At 44.0% G+C, this 9,931-nt stretch overlaps 1 protein-coding gene across 1 annotated transcript; it reads right to left on the bottom strand.

Moving 5' to 3' along the window:
* Positions 1-3,874: 3,874 nt before the first annotated feature.
* LOC117232308 lies at positions 3,875-9,687 on the bottom strand. Its single transcript, XM_033491619.1, has 3 exons — positions 9,420-9,687; positions 6,378-8,450; positions 3,875-3,999 (listed from the first exon to the last, which is right to left on the bottom strand). Exons 1-3 carry the CDS (start codon positions 9,685-9,687, stop codon positions 3,875-3,877), a joined length of 2,466 nt encoding a protein of 821 aa, XP_033347510.1.
* Between the last annotated feature and the right edge of the window lie 244 nt (positions 9,688-9,931).

Below are 9,931 nucleotides of genomic sequence, written 5' to 3'. Positions count from 1 at the left end.
TAATTTTCGTTGCTTTTCGCAGCTCGAGGGTGAGTTTCGGAGAAGGGATAGAGAGTAGTATTTTGCTAATAGCCTGTTGCGGCACTTCTGTATTTAGTGGCAGAATGATACGTGTTGAGACATATAATTCTTGGCTGTAATCGGTTTACTATCTCTTTTTGCTAATAATTTCTCTAACGCGAAGCTGAGTAAGGTTATTAACCCTTCGCCACAGAGGCTGTATTTTAAATTTGTCGATTAGGTGTGCCACCTCCGATCGCAAAGAGTTAACCAGTTAAGGACCTTCACAGCAAACTTCATTTGCAATTTCTTTCGCTTTATTTCTATTATCTAATTTTGTTTCGTCGGATTTACGTAACTCTGCTGAATTAATCGTTCCTTTCACGATCCAGATCGATTATAATACCTTATAGCGAATAAGCAAGTGTTCTGATATTTGTGAACAGAAGCGTGCAATATCTGTCTGACGGGTATATTAATCCCACGAATTCTACGCTCTCCCTCTCTAGTAGCTATCGATGTATCGATTGAAACGACGTCCGAATTGCACGTATACAGACGAGATAAAGGGGGGAAAGAGCATCGCGGATTCGACATCGTGAAACGCAACTGGTGCGTGTATCGCGGGCAATCAGGATGTTTCGATATTACGTCGCCGCGGCCGGTGAACACGGTTTTTCTCGTTATAACGTAGACGCGGCCCGGAATAACGAGATTTCGCGATTGACTTTGAACAGGGTTTGACGACAGGAAGCTGACTGGTCGGGAAACAGCATGAGCTGGCGCGACGGTGATGAGCCGACGCGCCGAAGGGATTTCCATAACTGAGTCGACCGGACGCGGAGTTGCCTTGTCGGCCGAGCTGTCGCTGCAACCGGTGCAAGCGTATTCGATTTTCACGGGTCACATCGCCGGAAACTTATTATTCTCGGACGGGGAAGAGACAGCCAGAAGTTCCGCAGGAAAGGTGGAAAGAGCTGGATATCGTCGATGGGAAAACGACCGTCATCAGAGAACCGAATATCCCCCGCACAGTTCGATCCGGGGAAAAAAAATAAAGGTTTGCTTTTTTCGAATGGCTCGATCGGGAAACGGCATCGCAAGTTATCTCTATGGAATAATTATTGTTCTGGTGTGACGTGGCTCTGCGTGTGCAACGTATGCGTTTACTTCTTTCTCTGTTTCATATTTTTGCTCAGGGATGATGGAGGATGAGATTGGACACAGGGGCTTGACTTTTTAAATACGATTTTTCTTTTGATCTTGGCGAGCACGCTTTGTTTCTATTGATGGAAATAGCAATTTAAGCCTGGTAAATCTTCATGTTCCAATCTTGTTTCCAGAAATGAAATGACTCTGAATTTTTTGAAGAAAAGTATGGCATAAAACTTAAACGAAAAATCATGTAGCACGTCAATGATTATTGTTGTATATTTTCTTCAAGTTTAACTCATTCGTGATATACCTTTAAGTAGAAGACAATCCTCAGGATAATTCTGATGGTTGTGGATTATTTTCTTCCTTAAGTTGAAACCACAATCATTTCTCAATTTCATATAATATTCTCCGTAATATTGCTCTTCGTACATCACTAGTTAAATTGAATAGACACTGAATATGTTTCAAGTGAATGAAAAAGTTCTCTATCTGTAAGAAGATATGATTGGATAAAAAATGAATCGAAAGACTTGGGTACTAGAGTTCAGAATTCAATACTACGGCCATTCTAGAGAGGATCGAAGATAAGTTTTAGTCGGAGGAGCTTTAAACCAGATTTAATTACTCCATCTTCTCTGCTTGGTTAGATTTCGTTCTATCGAAAAGCGACGGATTGAAAGAAAGTGGAAGGGGTTAATGTTACGGCTTCGTCCCAATAGGAACGGTTTTCTGAACTTTCTTAGTCATTCCTTAGTTCACGGACGGTAGGTGGCCGTCGTATGTCCCATTGTCGACGAAGAGATCACGATTTCGTGACTTCGTGAGCGTAGCTTCGTGAACGGTGGGCGTATCGATCGTTCGCTCTCGATGCCAATAAGATCCTTAGGTAAATCCTAAGCCGATGAGACGAAGTCGGAGATCAGCGAGCAAAGACCTAAAGACTCCGAGGCAACTGGCTAATCCTAATTGAGTCGCCTTATATAAGTCGAAGCATTCGCTTCTTCTCCACCCTGATTCTGTCCCAGACCTCTCTTCTCCTTGCCTGCCTCTGCTAATTCCCTCCCCCACTTTTGTTTTCGTTGATCATTCCATCTGCTTTCGATTGCTTTTTTCTTTTCTCACCGGTGACTCCCGTTCGTTCTTTTTATTCCTTTTTCTTTATTTATCCTTTCTCGTGCCTTCTGATGTTTTTGTTTCACCTTCTCTTTAAATTTGGTCTCGTAATTATTTCGAGGAATGGAGAGTATTTTTAAGACTGTAGGATTGAAATTTGTTTTTAAAAGATGGAGGGATACGAAGGTTAAATGAAAATAAAATTTTAGGAAAAGCTTGATACTCTTTCTAAATTAATAGAAATGTCGGATAGACCTTTTCTTTAATTCAAACTCCAGTTGAAAAGATAAAATGAGCTATTTCTACACTTACGTAATATTTTCCTCAAGCATGTCGAAGTTTTTTTCGATATTAGTTATATCTTAATATTTCTAGATATATTTGAAATAAACTTAACCGAAAAGTAAACAAATAGGTGTTTTTTGAACTAAATGAATTCATCGTTGAAAAAGTTAATATCGTCAAGCTGTACGTTTATTATACTCAACGTAAAATAGAGCTCTGCTCAATAATATTTCAATAATAAGAGCTGCAACTAACAAACTATGAATAAATAATGAATAAAGTAACAAGATTGGCGATCAAATTATCTTCTGATTTACCCCAGACTTCCACTTACCAACTATCTTGTTATAATATTCCTAAAAATACACGTACTCTTAGATTTCTTCGAAAGCAGAAATATTATTAAAATATAAAAATTTGTCGAAGATAAAAAAAATCGTTCAAAAAGAAAACACCCTCTTGCCAGTTCTTTACTCCTCCTTTCCTCTATTTTAGCCATTTATCTGCTCACATATCTCCTATCTATTGATCTATTTTCCAACCGGTGGCTCAGATCCACGCAAAAACAGCGAGATCTGAGTTTAGTGGCGAGTTCCAACGACAGATCCCAAAATTGATTTCACGGCTGTGCAGCGAGAAACGATCCATGGCCGGGCGTCGTACATCAAATCCGTGAAACGAGCCAATCGAACGGTCTGCAGCATCAAACTCTTATATCATCCAGTACGAACGATAGCGTCGCAATGCGTGCTTCGATTAAAGACCAACTCGACCGTGTTATCGAGTAACGTTTCACGCCGCTTTCTGTCATGTGTAGATGTCAGGAGTCTCGATAATACTCATTAAAGACTTTACGATGCTGAGTCAGAATATTGTGCTTTGATATTGTGCGGTTTAATATTTTACGATCTCCATGATGGATTCAGTTTCCAAAGTTTTCGCCACGTTTATCTCGACGAAGACGATCATTTGGACTATTAAGAGACGAATAACCCAGCGTTTATGTACGGGTGTTACTGTATTATATGATACTATGCTATGCACTTTCATGGTACTATTACTAGAAAAGACACGGAGGAGAAACGTAAGAAGTATTAAAAATTAGGAGAATTTTTAATTCTTCTAGAATGATATTCTGTTTAAATTGTATTAGAATTGGAGTTAATTATATTACATTTAAATCGGAGTTATTTACATTATATCGTATTTGAAAAGGTAATTTCCTACATTTTGTTTACGCTTATTATTGTACTCGAAGAAGAAAAGATGTTAGATATTACATTAGGCGATATATGGCATCAGTGCAATTCTTTTAGAATCAAAGGCCTTTAGAAGAAGTCATCAATATATATGTTTTTCGATCCTTCATGTTCAAAACCCAATGAAGTCCTACTACTTCAAACTCTTCCAAACTGTATGATTGATGTCTCAATAACATTCGTGCTGTGAATAACCAACATTACAAATCTTCGATAAATTCCAAACTCCAAACTAAAATATTTAAAAAACCCACCTTTTCCCCCATCTGTTAGTACAATGGTATTTAATTCTTCGGAAGTAGACAGATTCAGAGAGATCTCGATGGGAAACACTTGGAAACGAGCGACTCGTGTCCCGGTTGGTCGTTTGATCTTTCCAGGGGAGGGGTTTGGTGACAATCGCGTCGCGACGCGACTTTTCGACGTGCCCCGTCGGTCGGTGTTCCTTGGGAGAGCAGCAACAGCGGAATTTAAGGTCCAGGAGAGGCTGTGTGTGATCCTTTGATCCATTGTCTCGACGATGGCGAGGAGAGGTGGCGTTGGAGAGCGAGAGAGCCTCCGGGGAGCGTCGCCGTCGCGCCGGCGGAAAGGCGAATTCTAATTTGACGAATGAGAAAGTTTCAAGGAAGAGCGATGTCTCGAAACTCGCGCCGCTGATGCGCGACAAAGGGCGTCAAAGACGGCAGGCCTGAGCTATTACGATATGTAAAAAAAAAAGTTGGCAAGAGAGAAAAAGAGAGAGAAAGAAGAGAAGAAAGGAAAATACGCTAACGTTCATCGAAGAGAAATGTCTGTGTGTCGGAGTGAAAGGAAAAGGAGAGAGGAAAGAGAGCTCGTTTTCTCTGTAGTCGAAACTGACTGAAGCAACGGGGAAGAAATTCAAAGGGATTCTTGAAAAAGTTGCTTCGAGTTTTGCGGTGATCGATGCACGATGTGGAAGTTCTCTCTTTCCCTTCGAGCGGTTCCAAAACGATGGAAACAAAAGGAGCGTTGTTCGAACGTGAAACGAAAGCCTGATCAAGATTCTTTTTTCCCTCGCTCTTCTTCTTTTGGTCTTCTTTGCATTTAAGGAAACAAGTAATTACTTTTCCATTTTAGAATTCTCGTGGACTGAACATTTCGAGATTTTGCAATAGCAGAAAATATTTTGATCGATTCAGTGAATTAGGAAGTTCGAGAAAGCGATGATGTTACAAATATTGTTTTTTAAATTTACCATAGAATTTATTTATGTCATCTTCTTGCAACGAGTAAAGCTACGAAATTAAATATTTGTTTCCCTCACGTTTGGATATTAATGATCAGTTAATGATCTGTTTGATTTCTGAGAAGTTCGATAGCTTTTTCGTTTCAGGATGTTCATGGTCATGAACATGTCGAGGCTTTGAAATTACACTGTTTCGATCATTCGCGGAGAGACGCGATCGCGAGATATCACGTCAACGAGAGTTGTAAGTTCTCGTTACGATTGAACAATCGACGCCACGAACTGATCGATTCCCTTATTTCGATTATGATAATAAGGGTAGTTCAATGAAATCTCACAGAATCAACACAACTAAATTAATGTTTATTGCACAACTTATTAACTAGAAAATCTAAATGGAATAACAAAAGAAATGTGACTATGTAATGCGCGATACAAGATGTGTGTAGACTCTTTGGCTTCTCGAAACGTTCTGATTCTTTCTGGAAGGCGACCCCCACTACCTTCGGATCACGCCACCTTCTTTTACGCCAGATCAAATAACGGCCACGAATCGACGTTTCTGGAGGTCGCTCTGCTTAATGAACCATGCGCTTGCCACTACAATGTTTATTTTGCCGGGCAGCCGCGACGATCCGTCTGTGACATTATAGTGCCGCGACCGACAGTGAAGAATATGATCTATGGCAAGCCGCATGGCGTAACATCCTCCCCCCGTTGAGAGGGTACCGATCAAATTAGCGAGATGTGGTTGAAGTTCCCATCTTAGTTCGTCTCGGTGGCTAGTTGTTCGGGTTTCTCGAGATCGGGTTGAATTGGCAGTGGGACAAGCCTTTTGACGGCCCGATCCAAAACGCTCTTTGCCGTCTGAACTGTAGCTGTCCGGATGACACCATCGGCGCCTGGATGAACCTTGATAACTCGGCCCAGAGGCCAATGCATGGAGGGAACGTTGTCCTCTCTGAGGATGACGATTGTGCCTTTTTGGATGCCGTGTCCACCCTTGCTCCACTTATTGCGGTTGGTTAACTCGTTCAAATACTCCTTATGCCAGCGGTTCCAAAAATGCTGTTTAAGCTGTTGGATATGCTGCCATCTGGAGAGTCGGTTCGATGGAATGTCTCTGAAATCTCGATCACGTAAGCACATTAGTGAATCGCCAATGAGAAAATGTCCGGGAGTGAGGACTAGGAGATCATTTGGATCGGTGGAGATAGGAGTTAGCGGGCGGGAATTGAGGACTGCTTCTATTTCTATGATAAGAGTATTCAATTGTTCAGAGGTGAGTAACTCGTTGCCGGCTACACGCCTGAGGTGGCGTTTAAATGACTTCACCGCTGCTTCCCATAGCCCACCGAAATGCGGCGAATGAGGGGGAATGAAGCGCCATTCGATTTGTTTGTCGGCTAAAAATGCGGTTACTTTTTCCTTGTGATCGTCCGATTGTAATAAATCGTGAAGCTCTCGTAATTCGTTGCTTGCTCCTCTGAAGTTGGTGCCGTTATCAGAATGGATGGTGGAGCAATAGCCTCGTCGAGCGATAAATCTGCGAAGAGCGGCGATGAAGGCTTCGCTAGTGAGATCGTCAACGAGCTCGATGTGTACCGCTTTAATTGCTAGGCATACGAAAATGGCTACGTATACTTTTATCTGACGACGGTTACGATCTCGTTTTTCCTTGATGTGGAACGGCCCGCAGTAATCGACGCCGACGTTTGTAAATGGGCGAGATTCCGTTACTCGCGCCTCCGGCAGATTACCCATCACGTATTCTACCGGCGGTGGTTGAGCGCGGCAGCAGCGGACGCAGCCTTTGATCGCCCGCCATACTTGACTTCGACCGTCAACGGGCCAGTATCTTTGTCTTACTGCGTATAACGTAGCCTGCGTTCCGGAATGCATGTGGATCTTGTGCTCGTGGTCTATGATGCGTGTTGTAACGGATGACTTAGGTAATACTATGGGATGTTTCTGGGCGAAGGTCATCGACGAATGACTGAGTCGACCCCCGACTCGCAATATTCCTTCCTTGTCTATGAACGGATTGAGTCGCGTGAGCTTACCCTTTATCGCCGCGTTCCGATCTTTTTGGAGTGTGCGAATTTCCTCGGAGAAATGGATGTTTTGCAACAATTTTATCAGTTTATTGTGCGTTATGCGTAATTCAGTAACGGTTAGGGGTGCCGCTCGGTTCCTTTTCTGTTTCCAACGGAGGCAACGAGCTATGATTCGTATCAACTTGGGCCAGGATGAATACCTTTGCAACAAACAGTAATCGGCGGGGTTTGTGGACAGACAAATCGCCCCCTTCTGCTCCGGTACTTCAATTTGCGGTGTTAGCGCCCATGTCGGCCAATAGCCTTCCGACTGGTAGAGCCATGCAGGACCGTGCTGCCAGATGGTTGGGCGCAGAAACTCTTCGGGTGTTTGGCCGCGTGATATTAAGTCCGCGGGATTGTCGTCGGTAGGAACGTGGCGCCAATCGCGGATGCTGGTTTTTGTTTGAATTTCGGAGACTCTGTTAGCGACGAATGTTTTAAGGGTGTGAGGTGATGTATTGAGCCAATGGAGGACGATAGTGGAATCGGTCCAATAGATAGTTCGAGTAATTTTGTGTGATAGGGCTTGTTGTATTGTCGACATCAGGGACGTAAGAAGGAGTGCTCCGCTCAGCTCGAGCCGAGGAATGGTCTGGCACTTGAGTGGGGCGACTTTCGATTTTGCGGTTAAAAGTTGGGTCCAAACACGGCCGTTGGTGTTAAGGGTTCGAAGATAAATACAGGCTCCGTAAGCCTTTTCGCTGGCATCGCAGAAACCATGCAGTTCAATTTCCATTGCGGACTCGATTATTGCCTTGCGTGGGAACCTGACGTTGTTTAATAAGGGTAATTGGGCATAGTACCTTTCCCACTCTGTATGTAACTCGATCGGAAGTGATTCATCCCAATCGATTTTCGACGACCATATTCGTTGAAGTAGCATCTTGGCCCGAACAATCACCGGTGCGAGCAGACCGAGCGGATCGTAAATTTTTGCAATCTCCGAGCTGATGATTCGTTTCGTGACTCGAGACGGCGTGGGTTTGACTTCGACCGAGTAAAGAATAGAGTCGTCGGATGAATTCCATAACACTCCCAGCGTCTTCAAGGTTTGCGAGTCGCCCAAAAAATGTTGGTGATTTGTTTCTTCTAAGGAGAGTCCGTGTAATAAGTCATTATCGTTTGACGCCCATTTTCGTATGTTTAAGCCGGCCAGTTGAAGTAAATTGGTGAGTTCTGTTCTGAGCGTGAGGGCTTCGTCCTTCGTTTCAGCTCCGGTGAGAGCGTCGTCGACGTAGAAATCCCGCTGCAGTACCTGTGCTGCACGTGGAAATCGATGTCCTTCGTCCTCTGCCAGTTGCTTGAGGCACCGAATAGCTAGATACGGGGCTGCGGATAAACCGAACGTTACAGTGTTAAGCTCATATGTTTCTGTTTCTCCACTCGCGCTGCGCCATAATATCCTTTGATATTTCCGATCCTCTGGTCGTACGAGGAATTGCCGATACATTTTCTCGATGTCGCCGGTGAGTACGTATTGATGAGCGCGGAATCTAATTAATATATAAAATAAATCTTCCTGTAACTTGGGTCCTGTGTGAAGTGTATCGTTTAAGGAGGTTCCGGTAGTGCTTGGTGCCGATCCGTCGAAAACTACACGGAGTTTGGTGGTTTGACTCGATGCTTTGGTCACGCCATGATGGGGTAAATAGTATCCGTTGTCGTCGGAGTGGTTGTCATTGACCTTCGTCATGTGTCCCAACGCCAGGTATTCCTGTATTACCGTTCGATATTCTGATTCGAAGCGTTTGTCGCGCTGGAATCGGCGATTGAGTGAGGCGAGTCGTTTACTCGCCAGCGTTTTAGAGGATCCGAGTGACTGAAGCTGATCGTTGAAAGGTAGAGCGACGATGTATCGTCCTTCGCTGGTGCGTCGGGTGTGGGCTTGGAAGTGTTCTTCGCATCGTCGATCTGCCTCTGAGATATGTTTAATTGAGGGTCCTTCATCGATTTCCCAAAACCGTGCGAGGTCTGCTTGTAAAGTCGTCGTGGATGTGTGAAATATGTTTGTAGCGGTTTGGGAAGTTGGACTCCCCCCGATTACCCATCCGAATCGCGTCTTTTGCAGACGCAGTCCAGGCTCGTCTGGCTGCGTGAGGTTGACTTGTCCCACACACATCGACGCGAGTGTTGAACCTGAGCTTAATAGTACATCTATCGGAGCTGGTAAATGAAATCGTGGATCGGCCAATTTGAGATTTTTTGGTATCTCAAGTGTCGAACGATCGATGGGTTCGCTGGGAATTAAGGTTGATATGATTGGAATGATAAGGAACGTTAATGTCCGCGTGTATGTACCGTCAGTGGAAGTGATCGTGGCCGTGATGTGTCGCTTAGAGGTCGTTGTCAAGGTATCTAGAGCTCCGATCGGGACCGAACATTTGTTTTGCCTTATCCTTAACGATTTTGCTAATTCCTCGGTAATGAAGTTCATACTGGATCCGGTGTCGAGCAACGCTCGACAACGGATTGGTTGCTGTTTATCATTCAAAATATTAATCTGCGCTGTGATGACTAGATCATTGGACAGTAATTCGGATGCTATTGGTTTGATATGTTCGGTCATGAACGGAGTCGTCGATCGTCGGCGTCATTGGTTGTGTGTTCGTTTGTCACTGGGCGGTGGACTTGCAGACGCGGCTGTTCGTGGTGTTTCCGATCTGTGGTCTGTTGTGTGCCTTTTGCGACGAGTGGGTGATACGTAGGGTGGCGAAGAAGGTGTTGTGGATCGGCTATTTGATGGGGAAGATTTCGGGCTGGACGTGCTGGAACGAGACCCTGAATGGCGTTTTGTCCTATGCAGCATTGTA

This window comes from Bombus vosnesenskii, unplaced genomic scaffold (genome assembly GCF_011952255.1).
Source record: "Bombus vosnesenskii isolate JDL3184/JDL3185 unplaced genomic scaffold, Bvos_JDL3184-5_v1.1 scf7180000013285, whole genome shotgun sequence".
NCBI classification, from domain to species: Eukaryota; Metazoa; Arthropoda; class Insecta; order Hymenoptera; family Apidae; genus Bombus; species Bombus vosnesenskii.
The sequence above is the reverse complement of the archived record's forward strand: the minus strand, read 5'-3'. Positions and strand labels throughout refer to the sequence as shown.